General features: G+C 45.6%; 1 protein-coding gene across 1 annotated transcript in view; it reads left to right on the plus strand.

The window, feature by feature from the left end:
• The window catches only part of CRHR2 (corticotropin releasing hormone receptor 2), a 187,177-nt gene that overhangs the window by 147,512 nt on the left and 20,482 nt on the right, over window positions 1–19,183 (plus strand). The window contains exons 9-11 of the mRNA XM_019529911.1: window positions 7,455–7,540; window positions 13,393–13,528; window positions 16,071–16,112. Coding sequence (XP_019385456.1) covers window positions 7,455–7,540; window positions 13,393–13,528; window positions 16,071–16,112 — 264 coding nt within the window. The remainder of the gene's footprint in view (window positions 1–7,454; window positions 7,541–13,392; window positions 13,529–16,070; window positions 16,113–19,183) is intronic.

Consider the following 19,183-nt stretch of genomic DNA (forward strand, 5'->3'; position numbering starts at 1 on the left):
TTTTCACGTTCCCGAAGTGCAGACTTTAAGAACAATGCCAAAAATCATGAGAGTTGGCAACACTGCAGATGGAGCTCTGGTCATGTTGACTGTAATCTTATGGCTTCTGCTTTGCATATGGTCAGGGATCCAAGCAGCCTCTCTATTTATAATATATATAAAAAAAGAGCTAAGGTTTTCATGTTCCCGAAGTGCAGACTTTAAGGACAATGCCAAAAATCATGAAAGTTGGCAATACTGCATCTGAGAATGGCACAGATGACTCCCCTCCACAGCCATGTCCCAAAATGTCCAAGACACTCTACTTTCTGATCAACCTCTTGTCATGTTGCTCCAGAAACTAGGGTCCTTTGATTATAGGCACTTAAAGCTTTTTTCTGCCTCATCCTGGCTTAAGTTTTACTTTGCTTTTCAGCTATATCTATATGCCTCTGCAGAGTTTGGCCCAAACTCTGAGTGAATTTCATAGGACTTTGAAAAGCATGTTGTGCCCATTAATCATTCCCCCTTGCGTAGGACTGGTCATGCATCTTCCTCCGCAGGGAGGAGGCACTCGGCACTAAGGGCTGCTCAGAGGCAGCCAGGCCATAAGCTCTGCCTAATGTAGACCAGGCTTGGGTGTGCTGGAGGAGAGTGAGCGGGGCTTGTCGATGGCGAGTCCCAGGCTCACGGGTGGCCACGTAAACGAGCCTTTGGAGGCACTGACCTGTCTCTTTCATCTGGATCAAAGAACAGAAGTGGCTGACCAATAACATGACATGACTCCTGCGTGCGGCCATATTCACCTTCTTTTTATAGTTCGAGTTCATGAGTTTCTTGCCATTCATAAGAGGAGCGGTGGCACATTGGCAGTGCCCTTGCCTCCCCAGCATTCACCTGTGGCATGTTACATGCATTCTTGGTATTTCAGCTCGTAAACCACTTGCGGGTGTGGGGTTGAAGTGGGGGTTTGGGCCATTCCTCTTGTTAACAATTGTCTGTGAACTGGACTCAGTAGCCTAGAGGGACCTTTCTAGTCCTATGTTCCTAAGTGTCTTTAGGCTTCAGGGTGTGTTTCAGTCTGTGAGGATTTCCAAGGCACTTACTATGTGCATGACTTAGTATCAGCACATGTACCACAAGGACCTAGTGCTGTAAGCCACCTCTCACCATGTGCCACTACTGTTTGTCCACAATACCCTTGTTCTCCAGAAAGGCCCTGCTTCTAAAAGTAGGGAAGGCCCTGTGTTTCCCCCATGCCCAAAGATCCTGCAACTGGTCTGACAAAAGACCCAGGATTGATGCAACCTATGCAGATAAGAAGGGTGCTTTCCATGTAGCATTGAGCTTGAGTTAATGTCTAGCTTCACATTTTCCAGCACCACCTCTGGATCTTCTGATGTTTGCCCATCGTTAGTTCCAGCATCAAAGCATATAATCAAAGTGCTTATCCCATATCTTAGCTCTGCCCACAGTGCAGAAACATGGGTGCCAGCTCCATCAGCTGCTAATAAGGCTTTAGATGCAACAGTAAAGTAGCTGGACATTCAACTGCCCTGTACCAAGGGCGATCATCTGATGTACCAACTGATATAAAGCTGCCTACTGATGATGCACCTCTCCCTTTTCTTCTGATGTTTTACATCAGGGAGGGGAAGAGAAATACCAATGGTTTTCCCCCTGGGCAGAAATCACAAATGAAAACATTGTTTTTTCTCACATTACTACATCCCCCTAAGTAAGACATGCCCCTTGTTTTTGGAAGGTGCGGTGTAGAAATATTTTTTCTGGACTCAAGGCTCCTATTCTAGTGAAGAAGAGTCATCTTCTCCACTTAAGACATGCACTCCCATTTTTGAGGGCTGATTTTGCGGGGAAAGATGCATATGGCATTTGAGTAAATATGGTATTTAGTTTCAGCAGTAAGTGTTAGATCTTTCAAACATTGCACATTTTTTACGTGGGTGAACTAAACTTCCCACTCTCCTGACCAGGGACAGAGAAGTCCGTGGAGAATAATGGTTTCCACAATCAGCTGGGATTGTGAGAATCTGCTTTTCTAGTACAGGTTTTATACATGTCCTATCGGTGTGAGAGCTAAGCCCTAAAGGTCGAATCTTCTAAAGTACTTAATTTACTTAGGCACTTAAATCCTGTTTTCAGGCTTGATTTCAGAGGCTATGAATAGGGACCTACTTAATTTGCAGTTTAGCCGATGTCATGGAAACCATGAAATCTGGGCTTGTCCACAAAATCCATGAACTTTGCAAAATCGACGAGAAAAAAACATAATAAAAATAAAATGCTGGCTTCCTAGTGGGAGCCAGCTGTCCTCACTGCTGGGTGGGGGGGAGGCACCAGCTGGCAGGGTGGCATGAAGGGCAACAGACAAGATGGCAGCTGCCCACACTTCCCCCTGCTGGGGCCTCTCCACCAATCAGCACTAAGGAGTGGGGCAGGACAAAGGGCAGCCAGCCATCCCTCGTGTCCCCTCCCCGCACTGGGCCTCTCCACCAGTCAGAGCTGAGGGGCAGGGCCTCTCCACCAATCAGTGCGGTGGGGTGGGGCTATTGTGAAATGTCTGCAAAATGGGCTCTGCACTTGAGAATGGGCTGCGAAAAACCCTTTGTCTCGCTGAGATTTGGGCTGTGCATCACTGAAAGGCAGTAGAATTGGGATTTTAAGTGCCTAGATCCCTTTTGAAAATGGGACGTGGCTGGGTAAGTCATACCCAGACCCTCAAAGTTTTTTAGGTGGCTAATATCTATCAAGGGTTGCGGACAGACCTGAAAAAAGCCCCTCCATAAAATAGTGCTTTACTGGAAGAGGAAGCACATTAGTTGGACCCAGCTCCGCAGCATCTGTATGGATGGGGCACTTCAGCTGGGCTTTCTGGTGCTTTTATCTGAAGTTGATTGAATCAGCTATTAGACAGAAACACCAAAAAGCCCAGCTGAAGCGCTCCATCTATACAGATGTTGGGCAAGCTGGTTCCAACTAATGTGATGTCCCATATGCTATGCTTGGCACAGGGGCACACCAAGCTTAAAGTAAAATGCCCATTTTTTTATTTTTGATATCTGTAAGCAGCTCCAGTGGTGTCTCATTCCCACTGGAATAAATAGTTGTCAGCCCTCTAAACCCTTTAGAAGAAGTTGGTCTCAGTCCTTGCAACAGTGAATACCTAGGTACCTTAAAACAAGGGCTTGCAGTGCTTAAATCACTTGTGAAAATCAGCTCTAAGGCCTTGGCGGGTAATATGTTAAAAAACGGCATCAAGTCTAGCTCCTTCGCAGTATGAGGAGTGTGTGTTACAACAGAGAGATATAGTCCTGGGAGAAGGATAGTTTTTTATACCTATACTATTTCCCAAGAGGCTTTGAATTCATTATCTATTCTCCTGAAGACCTGCATGTGATCCAGCTCACAAGAGCAATGTTCCTTTTTTAAAGGAACACCAAGTAATTCCCCAGCAGGCTTCAAAGCAGTGAGACAGTCTGGTGACACTGAATATATTCTCCTGGTGTTTAGTGCCAGGAAGTGATTTATTTTGGATTATGGTGGAAATCCTGATGGTGTTTTTTTTAAAGTCCGGTGGGCCTGACATGATCATTTTCTGGAGCACAAGAGACTGCAGAAGGCTGGACTTCTACTCCCAGCCCTGCAGCTGTCCTGTTGGTAACCTTGGACAAACCACTTTAAGTGGGGTCTGAGTAAAATGGGATTAATGGTGCTAACTGGCACTGTAAAGCAGCGTTTCTTAACCTGTGGGTTGCGACCCAAAAGTGGGTCGCAGGATCATATGAAAGGGTCATGGAGACAAACTTTCAAAATGGATTCTCCTTTAAAGGAGAAAAATATGGGAAACCATGGGTTTCCTCTTGCAGGCTGGAGTTCTGCCGGCCTGCAAGGGCCTGCTTGGGGCTGGGGGGAGTGGGAGGAGGGCGATCAGGCAGGAGGTGCCATGCGCATGTACATGTGCACACATGCATACGGCAGCCAGGCAGCGTGCAGAGCAGCTTCCACAACTCCCTGCAGGTAATTCTGTGGTGGGGGTGAACATAGACGACATGTTGGGGGTTGGGGGAGGCACCAGTGATGCCTTGGGGGATATGGGGGGCACGTGCCCACCAGATTTGTGTGCACTCAGTGAACACAGAGCTGCAACCTGGCCAGACTGGCAGGGGCAGGATCCGTCTCTGCAGCCCAGCAGGCAGCACCCAGCATGGGAGGGCAGAGCAGGGCTACGAGACTTGTTGCTGCCACCACCGTGGGGACCCCTGCGCCAGCCGTACTGCCAGCATCATGAGAAGTAATGGACTGGGGAGGGAGGTGCTGCATTTGTCTTCTCCTGCTACCAGCTGCTGTACCTCTACAATGAGTCTCACTGCCCCGCTCTGCCCTCCCATGCTGGGTCCAGTCTGCTGGGCCATGGAGGTGATTGCTGCCCATGCTGGTCCAGCCAGGCTGCAGCCCCATGCCCACCGTGGGTGCACAAATATAGAGGGGGCACATGCCCTACACACACCGCACACACCCATCCCTTGCCCCCCACCTTGGGTGGAAGGGGGCAGGGGGCAGTGGGTCAGGAGTGAGGAGCACTAACAGAGCTGGGGGTGAGTTGGGAGCGAGGGGCACCAGCAAGGCCAGGGGGCTGTTTCCTACTTAAGCTATTAAATGGGTCAGGACTGGCCATCGGTATTAACAAGTGGATCCTTGTACAAAAAAAGTCGAGAACCACAGTTGTAAAGCACTTTGAAATCGCCTGTGGTAAGATACAGTACAGCGGTGGGATCTAGTGTTATTTCTTACGTAGATTGACCTCCTACCAGAGGATTTCACACACTAATTCCTGCCCCAAACCTAGTCATTTGCGGTGGAACTAGAGCGTATCTTTCTGCAAGACAGCCCGACTTAATTGAAAGACTCTAGGTAACAGAGAGCGTCCCACCTACTTTGTTAATCAGCCTCTTTGGTTAATTACCAGCCCCGTTAAAAAATGTCACCTCGGGGGAATTAAGATTTGCTTTGATTAGTTTGACGTGTCGATCATCTGCTAGTTAATTGCCCACCTGAGCTTCCTCTCACCCCTCGTAGGAGAGACCTACAGCTAAGGAGGAAAATCGGGCCGCCAGGCAGAAGAAGTAGGCTCCAGAAAGCAAGCCAGAAGAAGCAGATAAGGATTCGGTTCATACATGAATATAGTAGCTTTTAACCTATTCATCTATCCCAGGGCTCTCTGTAGGGCCCACCATCATAGTAGCTGAGTCTCCTCGGGAGTCTACCCAGGAGATCTACCTACGTTACACATAAGAAATAAATCTTCTAGTTATCTCAGGTGACACACTGAAGACTTGGGGTCTCTCAGCCATGAATGGAGTATATCAGATTTACTTCCAGTTCCTTAAAAGTGGCATAGCTGAATGGCTGGTTAAAAAGGTGCTCTTGAAACACGTTCCTTTTTCCCATGCTGGCTGGCATATCTCCGTGAATACAGCCTCTTGACATCCGTCGCATCATCCCCCTCGGGTGACTGTGACACTCTTCATAACAGATTGTGCTGCAGACAGTTGTAGCAGGCATTGGGAAGGTAGGCAACCTCATGAATCATGTGCATTAAATGATCGTTATGTAAGACAGCAAAATGCTACTATAGGAATTAATACATGACATTTTCCACAGGATAATGTTAGCAGAGCAGGGCCTTTGGGTAGAATAACAAACAAATAAAAATAGCACTGTTCTGCTCCTTGATCATGCGGTGGCCTGCCTCTCTCTTTCTATTGTCTGCACACCTAAAGAAAACAGATTAACTAAATCTCATTTTAATATTTGGAAGGGAAAGCGGCTTTCCAACTGGTGGGGAAGATGAAATCACTTGTTTGACTTAAGACTTAAATTCCTGGTATTCATGGCCACATAATTCCTTAGGGAGAAAAAAAAAATTTCCAAGTGGAAAGGAATAACCCCCTTCAGTAGAAAGGCAAAGACTGAGTCACCAAGATGCTCTTCCCCAGTTAAGAGCCAGAGTCTTGCTCCTATTTGCAAGACTACATAATAATGACTACAGAATGATCCTCGCTGCTTGCACAGGCATATTCAGAGGCCCCATGAAGTCATTGCCTATAGCAGTGGTTCTCAGTCCTTTTGGACTTTGGGTCCCTTTGGGGCACCAGGTCTGGGTGCTGACTTACAGGGGGCAGAAATATAACAGCTGCCATGCTCCTGGCCTGGCTGTTGCCACTGCCCTCTGTGCCACCACTGCCCAGGGTGCGCAGCTGCTGAGTTATGCCTGTCACATCCCGCTTCTGCCTCCGAATGTATTTTGTCCCTGGGGCAGTCCTTTAGGCCAGCATGTGCTACTGTGTTTGCTGGAGTTAGACACCTAAAATCCATATTTAGGGGCCTAAAGACATGCGGTAATAAGTAACAGTCTGATTTTCAGAGGTGCAAGGTGCAGCTGCAGCTCCCACTGATGTTAATTGAGGTGTAAGTGTCCACAAAGCCTCTCTGCTGTCTTCTTCATAAAACTCCCCTCTGCTGCAGTGGTGCCAAAAAAACCATTGCAGTAATTAGGTAACTAGAGGGCTGAGACCACTCTCCCTCTCAAGCTGACCAAAATTGGCACAGTTTTTTTGTCCTCTTCAGTCTGTGTGTCCGTGCCTCTCGTCTTGTGCTTAGGTTGCAAACTCTTTGAATCAGGGGGTGTCTTTACTTTCTCAGTTCATATAGCACTTTGCATGGTGGGGACCTGATCTGCAGCTGAGGCTGTCCGTGGGTGCTCAGCACTAATAGATGGTGATTAACAGCTACCATCAATGCGGTGTAAATCCTTTGAAGTCAACAGAGGCACCCAAGTGCAGGGCTTGTGTGAAACCAAAATCAAAGGCTCTGTCTGGCTAAAAGCCTTCAGACTGGGTCATTATAAAGGGGTCATACCTTGGGAAGGTTTTTTGCTGTTTAAAATGAACCTTTTTCTCTGATGTATCCAATATAGGCTCACTGTGGGCCTGTCCTTCATGTAGGTGCTGAGTGCCAGCATGCTTCTGGTTCCTAAATATTTGGGAAAATGAAGAGCGGGATAGGTGCCCAACTAATCCCAGGGCAATGCATGGAACTCCTGATCTTAAAAGGGGAAGGCTACCCCCATACCAGGGGTTGTTTAAAATAAAGCTTCACTTCTACCATGGCCCAGAGGTCTGGACCAAGCCAGCATCAGAAGGAAAACAGTGCAAGACAGCTGTGCTCATAGCCTTCCTTTCAGATGGCACTTTCTAGCAATCCCTAAGAGTAACCAAATCCCACAAATACTGGTATTATGGGTAAGCCCCTGGATCCCTTAAAGGCAATGGCTCAGAGATTGGCATCGGTGGGATCAGAATCCCTGTGTATGGCTATTCGTGTGCCTTCTGAATGCGTCTGCTCTTTTCAGTCAGTATTACCTTATGCATTTTTTTCTTCTTCTTCTTTTCCAGATAAATTTTGTATTTCTATTTAACATAGTTAGGATTTTAATGACAAAACTAAGAGCCTCAACCACTTCAGAAACGATACAATACAGGTAAGCTGGCCAGTGCTTTTCCAAGCCGTTCTTAGAAGTGTCCTGATTTCCTTTACACCATACCAATGGTTTGGGATGGGAGGGTTACCAATCCAGACATTGCCCTGATATTATCCTGGCTTTGTAGTGTAGGTTTATTCACCTGGCCTTAGCAAGAACCCTTCCTTGTGCTCATTTGGCTTGCTAGGTATTATTATTAGTGTTGTTGTTGTTGCTGTTGATATTGTTCACCTTTTGTCCTCCCCTGGCTAGATTGTGATTAAAATTTATCTGCAAAAATGCACCTGCATACACAATATGCATGCATATGCTCAGTCAGATGCAACTAGGATTTTGTATGCAGTGCAATTCCTTACCCATTTGCACCCCTCAAAGTTTGCATGAACCTAAATTGTGATGTGCAAAAGTGCAAGTTTAAAAGAATAGCTTGGAGTTGTTAGCTAGATTGGCCCCACGGATAATGTCATACATCAAGAAGGTGACTTTTCCCTCTAAGTTAAAATACAAGGGTTAGCGGGAACTGAAAATTTATCCATTACACCATGTATGAAAATAGCTATAAAATTGACTATGATTCATTATACCAATAAGTAGAATCTGGACCGTTCCTATTGGGATTGCTCACAGTCCACTGAACTCATAGCAAGTTGCTGAATTAAGAACAAGCCACACAGCTATTTGCTGTAGCTTTCCATAGTCTCATAGTTTCATAGTTGTTAGGGGCTGGAAGGGATCTTACAGATCGTTGGGTCCAGCCACCCCTGCACGTTTGCACGAAAGACTGCTGGGATCAAATGATCCCAGCAAAATGGGCGTTAAGACATTTTTTGAAGATCGCCAGGGTGGATGACTGTGTCACCCTTTACTTCAAAGAACACCACTTCGTCACTCAGCTGGAACTTAGCAGTGGTCCCAGGCAGGTCATCACAGAAGCTTTGCCCTTTGTAATAAAAGGAACAGTGAGCAGCTGGAGAATCTGACAGTCCCACCCAGCTGCTTTCTGTGGCTGTATACACCTAGATGCTTTGCAGGGGTGCAGTAAGGAATTGAACCTGGTAAAATATCCAGGTTTGACTGTATTAGTGTAGCTGAATTGGCTGATCAGTCCAGGACTGCACAACCCATGCCTAAGTGGTTAGAGTCACATACTGTTCTAGGTGTCAGTATTGCTATTTGCACTTCCAGATAGCTGACCTGAAGGCATGAACTAAGGTTTGTAGTCCACATTTCTCAGGCCTCGGCAGAGTCAGAAAAAAGTTGAGGTCAACAGGATTGGGCCACGTGTTTGTGCCCACTAATCCAGTTGGCCAGGGCAAAGCAACATGAGTGTTTGTGCCCACAAATAACTAATTATACAAAGCGAGACCGGACTTTTGCCAAACACGATGACCTTCCAGGATGCTCCATGATCACGGATGCCAGCATCTTGAAGGAATGGGCCTTTAGAGTCTGGATTAGTGCCTTTCTGTGTTTATAGAGGTCTCCCATATTCTGAAAGGAGCAGGGCTGTCAAGGAGTGCACCACAAAGACTTCCCAAATCCCTTGTGTGACTGAAATCTCAGTACACTAAGGGAAGCCCTTACATGGGCTCTCAACACACCCGGAAGCCCTTACATGGGCTCTCTATTCACTCCTAAGGAAGCTTTCCTCAAGTAGCATGGCTTTTGTGTCAGGAGGGCTCATGCTTTTCCTTTCCCTTCTCTCAGTAGAGCATGATACCTGTTTAAGCTATGGGGTCTCAGGATGCTGCTCCAACTCCCCTCTGCACATTCTTTGAGAAATGAAGCCTCTTATAGGAAAAGTATCCATGTGGGGTGCTTAAGCTTCATGCGATAGGTCTAACGTCAAGAGAAAAACTGATTTTAGTCTCAGTTCCTCCTTCTCCCTGCAGTGCATGTTGGGGCAGAGGTCCAAACAACTCCCCCTACCAGATAACGAGCTTTACACATTTGCCCCGATTACAAATCATGTTAGTAAAGTTGCAAAACTTTTTTTGCCCATGCTAAACAAAAAAGCCATTTCAATTTCTCGCACGCTCCACAGAGTGCAGTGTGGGGTCCCGGGGATTTTCACCTGATGTTCTAAACCTAGCAGCTGTAAAGGTGGTTTCTGATGTGAGATCAGGAGGCGACTCTGTGTTGAGGCCCCTGCCTATCCTACCCCCAGTACTGTTTCCTTCTTCTCCCTGCTGACTTGTCTACTCCCACCTGGAATATTATCCTTAGACCTTTGAGGACAGGAGCTGTTGTTTTCTGATTGTGCTTCTACAGCACCTAAGGCAAGAAAATTCTGGTTCAAGACTGGACATCTTACATGCTCTACTGCCATACGGATAATGAAAAGTGATGCTGCATTTCCTGTAAGCAACACACCCCAGAATAAGATACATATCTTGTTTTTGACAGGCAAAATGAAGAGAAAATGATCTTTCTTTGCAATAACTGAATAGCAGCAGCTAAGGAGCTGAGCCTACACATTGTTATGTTCCATTTAGATTGGGTGCGGAGTTACCGCATTTACCTGAATCCAAGATGGCCTGGAATTTAAGATGACCCACCCCAATAATTAGATCGTTTCCACGGAAAATGTATTTATTTGTTCTAATTTTCTCTGTATGGAATCTAATTATTGGAGGGGCATCTTAAATTCATCCCCCAACTGCTGCAGCAGGGAAGGCAGGGGCAGGGGGGCAGGTAGTGGGGGGGCATTAGGAGAACAGACAGTAAAGGGCAAGAGGTGGGGGCAGGCAGGAGGAGGTGGGGGGGCAGGCAGTGGAGAGGAAGGCAGTGTAGAGGGGCCCTCTGCACTTGACCTCTGCCTCTTGCCCCCTTGCTTCTTCTGGAGTTACACAGCTGCTAGATAGGGGCTCCATATTGGACGGAGGCAGGATTTAGAGGCTTAAGGCCTGCATTAGGAGCCAGATGTTCTCCCACCTATTAGGCACCTGAGTGGATGTAGGCACTTAACAGAGGACCCTTTAATTTCTCCGAATTGATTTGAAAAGATTCGGAGAGATTCCACCCTGCTCAAATCCCTTAAAAAAGTTTATCACAAAAATGGGTAGGTTTCTCCTCCTTCTCCTCCTCCTCCACCTACTCCTCATTGTTTCTAGTCTTCAGGCTAAGATAATGGATGGTATGCTACTCCACCCTTGACTGCAGCAGGACATTGGCTGGCATGGTCCCCCTGCTTTACCTATGGCAGGCTGGGATGTTATGTCTTATGGTTGTATCAGGACTGCCTGTGTAGTTTTGCTAAAAGGTTAATCAATTTGAATAGGATGGTTTGGATAGAGATGATCCTGTCTCATTCAGCGGGTTGGACTGCACCTCTGGAGTCCCCTCTAGCCCTACTTTTCTGTGATTCTGTGATGCACAGGATAGGACCTGGACCTTAATATTTAAGCCCTTTTGCAACTCCAGGCCTCATCCTCTCTATGCCTTTGTCCCTCCCTTCTGTTTTTGGGACTAATGCCAGTTTCTTGCCTCATATGACTGTTGTGAAACAAAATGACCATGAGGCACTAAGATATTCAGGGTGATGGATACCCATGATAATAAAACTGAATGCAACTGAATTGTCTTTCAAGTTTGACTGCTTATACCATGTTTGAATTTTGCCGTTTATGGTCCATAACGTGTACTCTACCCAGAACTTCCTTTTCAGGTGTACTGAATATGCAGGCTATACTCCCAATAGAAATTAACCTGGCATTTGTATTTAGTTTAGAGCCCCCAAATCAGTCAGTACTCTAATCCAAAGATGAAGCCAACAGTCACAAATATCATAATTTAAATTCAGGAACTTACTTCTGTTTCTTGATAGGAAGAATCCCCCATCCATACTGGGTGTGTCTACAAATGCATCTACACTGGCTTAAATTTACTGTGCAATAAGAGGGAATAGGCCAGCATCTGCACATGCAGGCATTAAAGCACATTAAAACTGTGTGCTAAAGTTAGTCCCAAGTCAGTGCACACATACAGTGTTACTGCGCAATAAGGCATCTACACGTGCATTACTGTGCAATAACTAATCAGGCATAAATTTGTACCATCACGATACAGGTGTCAATTTTATGCTCAAGTTGGCATAAGTCACCATGTTTACTATGCAGTATAGGCATGCACATGTAGACGCAAACCCATACTGCACAGTAATTTTGGTTACTGCACAGTAAATGCACACGTGTAGATGCGCCCACTGTTTTCCAATCCCTATCAATTGTACAGATCCAAATTGGCCACTACATTGACACACTTTAATGCCCCATAATGTTATAATCATACATCAGTTTGTCTTCTGATTCCGTTAACAGACTAACAAAAACAGTCATCATTAGGGGTCTACTGAAATCACAGTTAAACTTACCATTTTTTACAGGTGATTGTGGCATAAGGGGCAAATTCCATGGGCATTTTGCAGATGTGTTTTGGCAGCTCCACCCCTTAGCATTGATTGGCAGAGAGGTGCCCAGGGGGAGGAGGGACAATGGGGTGGTCGCCATCTTGACTGCTGGTTGTCCTTCATGTGGTCCTGCCCCCTCAGTGCTGATTGGTGGAGAGGCCCCAGGGGGAGGAGGGACAATGGGGTGGTCGCCATCTTGACTGCTGGTTGTCCTTCATGTGGTCCTGCCCCCTCAGTGCTGATTGGTGGAGAGGCCCCAGGGGGAGGAGGGACAATGGGGCAGCCTCCATCTTGACTGCTGGCCACCCTGCATGTGGCCCTGTCCCTTGGCGCTGATTGGAGTAGAGGCTTGGGGAGGAGGAGAGATGAGGAGGCAGCCACCATTTTGACTGCTGGCTGCCATTCGTGTGGCCCTGCTCCTTAGTGCTGATTGGTAGAGAGGTCCCGGGGAGCCCTCTAAGCCGTTTCCCCTCTATGCCGTTTTGTAGTTTCCACAAAATCCACAAAATCACGATTTAAGTAGACCCCTATTCATCATAGTGAAAGGTCACTATAATAGACTTAGTGCCGTTTGCTCATATATTTTACTACCAGCGATAATTTCAGGAGTTAGGAGCAGCTCCATTAAGTATCACAACCATAGTTTCTAGCCAGGTTTCAGGCTACCTGGGAATCTCTCCTCCACCTATATACACTGAAATGATAAAACCAGATCCAAATCATTCCTCCACATATCTGAGCTTTTTTTAAGGTTTGCATCCAGAGGGGAATGTCCCAGCTCATCTTTAATAACTAACAGTATTGATCCTTGTTATAGCTGCAGAGTATAGATGGGAAATATAGCAGACATGGGGCATGCTGTAGAGCAGCAGGCACTTGTCTGGTCCCCATTTCGCTTCATCTTGCAGCATTGAGAAGCCGATGCACCAGCGTGCAAGATCAGTGAGGGTTTTCCACAGCTGCCAGGAATTTTGCCTGGAAGCAAGACACTTTCAAGCTGCCAAAAATCTTCATTGGTCTTCTTTCGCAGTCCACTCTTTTTTTTTCCCAAGAAGAAAACAGCAGAAGTGATAGCTTTGCAAGCATATCTGTGGGGCAGGCATAGAATTGCCTGGGGGTGATGATGGAAGGGCCGATGACTTGGAGGCAGGGTTGAGGGTTCACAAAGAGCAATGTAAGAACAAGGTGGGGAAGAGTGCCAACTGAGTTGGGATAAACCAAGCAAGATACCAGTCTTGCATCAGGCCTGAGGATACCAGGTGTGATACCAGTCTCACGTCAGCCAGTCTCACACTCGTAAAGGTCTGAGGAATTGCTCCCCTTCCCATTGCTGATAAGCCCACACACTTAAATCTCTGGTGGTGAGTGGTTCCCGCAGGAAAAAAATCAGGCGATCTGTTTTACCTCTCTAATTAACTTTTCCCTCTCTGCTTCCTCCCCGCAGGAAGGCAGTGAAGGCTACATTAGTCCTCCTGCCTCTTCTAGGCATTACCTATATGCTTTTCTTCGTCAACCCAGGTGAAGATGACATTTCCCAGATTGTCTTCATCTACTTCAATTCCTTCTTGCAGTCTTTTCAGGTAGGAGATAAGGTTAATAGCAAGTACTGGGCACTGCTAAAGGGATCCCCCATGCTATTGGTTGTGAAACTTAAGGCAAGCAAACCCTCATGAGAAATACTAGTTGGAAGAGTCTGATTTTTCTTTTTGGGACAGGAACCTTGTTCTGTGTTCGCACACTGTCTACAATGACAGTGCAAATTTTCTTTTGGGGTTTGCTTGTTTAAAATAATCTAATGGTTACCTATAGTGTGTTGTGTACAATGGCAATCCACTCTGACATAAGTTTGAGTTCACTTGACTAAGACCTTGGCTGTACCAGCTAGCATCCTACCCAGGCTTTCCTGCAACGATGTGAGCTCTGGTTCACACTGGACTTTGTGCCACTCCAAAGCTCAATACTGAGTGAAGTATACACCCTGGAAGACTGTATCTTCCTTTCCCGGAACTCCACAGGAGTGCTGATGTGACTTTGAAGTAACAGGGTCAGCTTTGTATGGGCAGCGGCCAGAAGAAGCCCCAGCTTTCAGGATCTAGCATATAGACTCATCATTGGCCTCACCACCCAGGAATACTCACTTTATGCCCCTGTGTATGGCTGTGCATGTATTTAAAGGTAGGCATGGACTTGACAGTCTACCCAAATTGGTATGTAAGCGCCATTCAAGTTGGCCTCTGTTTTGCCATTGACTTCCACAGGAGCAGTCCCTGAAACAGAGATACGGCGTAGACCAGGGGTGGGCAAAATGTGGCCCGTGGGCTGGATGCAGCCCGCCAGGCTATTCTATCCTGCCCTTAGGGCCGCTAAAAAGTTTAGAAAATTAATATTTATCTGCCCCTGGGTACCTACCATGCAGCCCTCAATGGCTTGCCAAAACTCAGTAAGCGGCCCTCCGCTCAAAATAATTGCCCGTCCCGGTCTACAGTAACAATGTGGGTACCCGTAGCGGTGATTTGGAACTGTTTCTGTCTGGCAGAGTCTTTGATTGCAGGTTCTAAAAGCTTTTGACATAGATAATTATTTCTAATTATTATTTCATATTAGCATTTGAAACCCAAGGCATAACAGTAATAGCAGTACAAAAGCAATGAAGAGAAATGACCCTTTTAAGCCATAAAAAGGAGGGGAGTTTGTTCCTAAACAATGAAACAGACTACACTTTTCATTGTGTAAAATAAATTACATATTTTATCTGCTCAGACTCATCGCCCGTGGAAGAAACGGTTTATTACATTGTTAATACCACAACGGTGTATGTCAGCAAGAGCATCTGAGAATAGGTCTGTTGCTGTAGCAATGATTACAGCCCACTGCTGAACGTAAAACAAAGCCAACCCACAGCAATCAAGAATATCATTTCTCCAACCATTTACAGAGATATGGCCTGATTCCCTTCCCACTGAAGTCAATGGCTTCAATTTGGTGTGTGTTTCTTGTCCGGTGATCACTTGAGCTTAGCATTTCCTTTGTGATCAGAATAGGCCCCCTGCTAGGCAACTTGTACTAAAAGGACAGCTCTGGCCCACAAAGCCTTTATCAAGAGAGCAATGGGCTTTAAGACTTGCTTTTGTGCTGTGCATCTACATAGCAGAGTAGTCCATGACCAGGTCTCTTAAGTGACACCGTAATACAAGTGACCTGGAAATAACAGCTGGGGTGTTGGGCAATATTTTAAAACCTCCTCCAGGTATCACATATTAACTGCCATAGCATTCAGCAGGAGAGTGTATCCTTTGGGGGCTGGACTCGATGATCTTCCGAGGTCCCTTCCAGCCCTAATGTCTAATGTCTATGAAATCTGTGAAGCGGGTGGCAGGATGCTCTAATACATGTCTCCTATCTGTAACTGCCCCCCATTCCAAACCTACAGCTGTATAACAGGGGGCCAACTTTTTGGGGAGGCATGCCACAGATTAGCTGCACGCCCTTGCCAAGTGCTAACGGATGCTCTTCTCTGCCCAACCTCCTACTCTGCTTTCTGCATCCTGCCCTGTGTCCCACATGCCACACACAGAGGCTGCCCATGCCACTTGTGCCACTTGTACCACAGGTTGGCCACCAGTACTCTACAACCGGGGGTGTGAAATCCTCACTCCATTGATGTCAAAGAAAGATTTGCACTCAGCTGTATTTTGGGCAGGATGTTACCCCATATGTTCATATAGTAGCTATCTAAAACACATTGCCACTGTTACAGCTGATAGTGGATCACCGTCACTCATTCGACCAGCGCATAAAACAACACATTCAGTTAGACTGAACTGCCACTAAACAGGAGTGAATAGGGCAAATCCAGCCCTAGCTATGTCTTTGGACCTCCTTCTCAGACGAAGAAATTATGAGTTTCTGCCAGAAGGCGCTGCTCAACATGCTTCACGGTAATCTAACAAACCACTGGAGTCTTTTTCCAACAAGAATCATAGGAAACACAGATGAGCAATGCGTTTGTTTCCATGTTAAGATATGGTGACAGTATAACCCCCGGGCAAATTTAACCTCTGCCTGCTTCACCTTCTTTGACAAAATAGCGATCTAATAATGATTCCTTTCAATTCTTTCCAGGGTTTCTTTGTGTCAGTATTTTACTGCTTCCTGAATGGTGAGGTAAGTAGCATCCTATGCTGTCATTGCAATTAATTAGCATCAAGTGTGAGTGCTTGAGTGACTAATTTTAGGGAAATGAAATGCATTTGTGCTGCGTTGTAGTCTGGTCACCTTTGGTACTCTTGGTACTCCATTAACGTGCATGTGAACGTCACAGCCCACTGCACACGTAGGCTTTGCCCACAGAACCTGGATCAAGCAGAGCCGAAAATAAGGCAGAAGCTTCCTCAGGTGATAAGGTGTTTCTGTTCATCATTTCAATGAGCCTTTGAAGTTTCACATTAATTTTGAGAATAATTTATATGCTTCTTCACTTAAAAAGCATACCTTTGAGTGAGGCACTCCTGTAGCAGACACAGCATGTGACTTATTGTGATACAGCTGCTATTCTCCCAAATTGTTCTTGTCGACATCCTTAACCAGCGTGCTATCTGCCTAACTGGCCGGTACCTGATCCTTCACATGATGATGGTGAGAGGGAAGGAGAAAAACCTATAATGGATAATTGTGGAGTTAACTGCCCATATAGGAAGTTTCTTCTAACTTTTGGTAGTCCATTGGATTTATATCCTGAAGTTTGAAAGTTTCTCTCCTTTCTTCTTTTCTTCTTGTTCTGTTAACTCTGGGACCTCTTAATCATCTGTATTAATGCGTAAACTTTATTGACTCCAACTAAGTTCTTAGCCTCAATATCAGAGTTTCATGGGTATTTTTTCCTGTATATCAAAGTGCGTTCTTCTAACAGTTTTAATTGATGGTCCCCTATATGGTTTTAGGAGAACCCATTCTACTTTCTCTGTACGGCCTCAGATGCCTTCATGCTACTTCTTTAAGACATCTAGTTGCAGTCTTCTTATGCTCTCTTGTAAATTTTTGCATACCATTAATATTTTTTATCACTTATCTCTGGACCCGTTTTCCTTCTGCTTTTATCATTTTTAAGACTCATAATGAGAATTGATCGCAGCGTTCTCAGTCAGAGCATACGTTCACTTTATAGGTAGCATATGGCATTTTCAGTATAATTTCACCTCCCACTTTTTGTACATTCTGCCATTCACATTTCTCTTCTGACTGCCACTGAGCTTGGAGAAGAGGTTAGTTTCCAGTGTCTACAGTGACACTCAGGTCTTCTTCCCAATTGCTTAGTCAATGCAGAGCCCATCAGTTTGTCTAAATTTCTCAGATTATTCTTCCCACTTTCGTCTCCTCATGTAGTTGAAGCAGCCATTTTGTGCTGCCCATTCATGTAGCATAATGCATTTGGAGTGACTCCAGCTGTAAATTAGAGCAGCTCAGTGCAGCACTCTGACCCATGCCCTACCCCAGGGCCAGTACTGGGGGTTGTGCAGGGCCATGTTGTTCCGGCTTTACGTTGCTAATGCACAGGGGAAGTTCTCCGGGGACTTTATTTCTCCACTGCAGCAATATTCTGGGAACAGAGATGGGACCACTGACTTCATTAAACAGCTTGGACTCTCATTCAGCAATGCAGTATGTTCCCATTGTTTTGCATTGCCCTGATAATTTTCCACTCTGTGGGCTTAGGCAGGAGCTACTCCTCTTTGTGGCTCATTTCAGCTGGCTAATTTCACAGTATTTTAGCTTTCTTACGGTGGGAGCAGCATCTCATGGACAGTGACACGTCTTTACTATAGCAATGGTCCAAGGCCTCTTCCTAAACCATGAGCCAAATACACTCTCCTGTAACTTCAAATGGGTTTATGCTAGAGTTGATGTGGCCCCTAGAAAAGCAGCACAGTTTATACTATGTGCATCTCTTTATCTTGGTAGACAGGCATGTTTTAAAGTGCTGTGCTTCTCCCAGACATATTACATCAGTGTTAAGGTCCTTGCCCGGTCGTCCTGTTTCTTTATCAGACATAAGATAGACTGAGATAGATAATCACTACATGATAAATGCAGAATTTGCTCTGAGACAACCATCTCCAAATGCAGCTGCAAGGTAAATTTTTGATGGAATGGGGTTTTTTAACCAGGAAATGCCAGTTCATCCAAAGGAACATTTTTTCACTGGACTGTACCAGTTTTTTGCAGGAAAGACTTCTCAGATATGGAATAGGATTTCTGGTTAGAGTGAGAGAGACACATCTGTATGGAGCCAGTGTCAAAGGAGAATATGTCAAAAAGGCAGCAGCTGTTATGTTCAAATTGTTACCTGTGCATAAGTGTGGGAGGATATAAATGTAAGTAAGCTGCTCCAACCTTAACATTTTCTCTAGAGAGACTCTAGAAGAGTTACAGACTGGTAGGTTGAAGCAAGCAGGTTAAAGGCCTGGGTTCAGCTCTCCGGCTCTGTCTGATTCAGACCAAGGATTTCAGGCTGGATTTCCCACATTTCAGGCCAAGTGATTTATCCACAGTGAATGTCTCTCACGCTGGTGATGCTCTACATTGCATAAATAACTTTATATTCAGGTAAGAAAGGGACTTGCAGTGTAGCCCCCTGGTTAATAAGGCACATTTCACATGACTGCTCCAAGGTATATTCATTTATTCATTGGGGAAAAGCTCTGACTGGAGAGACTGAGAGAGACCCACCTCCAACTTGACAGTCACTTACTTGGGACATAGAAGAAAGGCAGAATGGGAAGTTCAGACCTGGGTGTCCTGCATCGCGGGTGAGTGCTGTTCAAAACTTTAGCCTTGGTTTCATCCCATTTCTCAAAAGGAAAATAATTTAACATCCCACCATTTTTCACAATGGGAAAATCCTTTCCAGCCCACCTGCAGCTCCAAGCCACCAAGCCGACCTATATACAAACCAGAAATGCAATTGCTGTCGGCCCTGAGTGGTTTTGATGGCATTACACAGACATAATAGAGCATATTTTATAACAGCGCATTTCGCTTTCATACAGTCTTTTCCATTAGCAGATCTCAAAGTGCACCACAAGGAACGTTCTTGTAGCCACAGTGATCCAGAAAATATAAGAAGCAAGGGGTTTCCTGGTTATATCTTTTATTGGACCAAAAGTATAATTGGGAGGGATGTTAGACAAACTTCCAGGCACAAAATATCTTCTGTCAAGTCACAAGGGAAGTAGGTA

This window comes from Crocodylus porosus, unplaced genomic scaffold (assembly GCF_001723895.1).
Source record: "Crocodylus porosus isolate Cpor-Errol unplaced genomic scaffold, CroPor_comp1, whole genome shotgun sequence".
NCBI classification, from domain to species: domain Eukaryota; kingdom Metazoa; phylum Chordata; order Crocodylia; family Crocodylidae; genus Crocodylus; species Crocodylus porosus.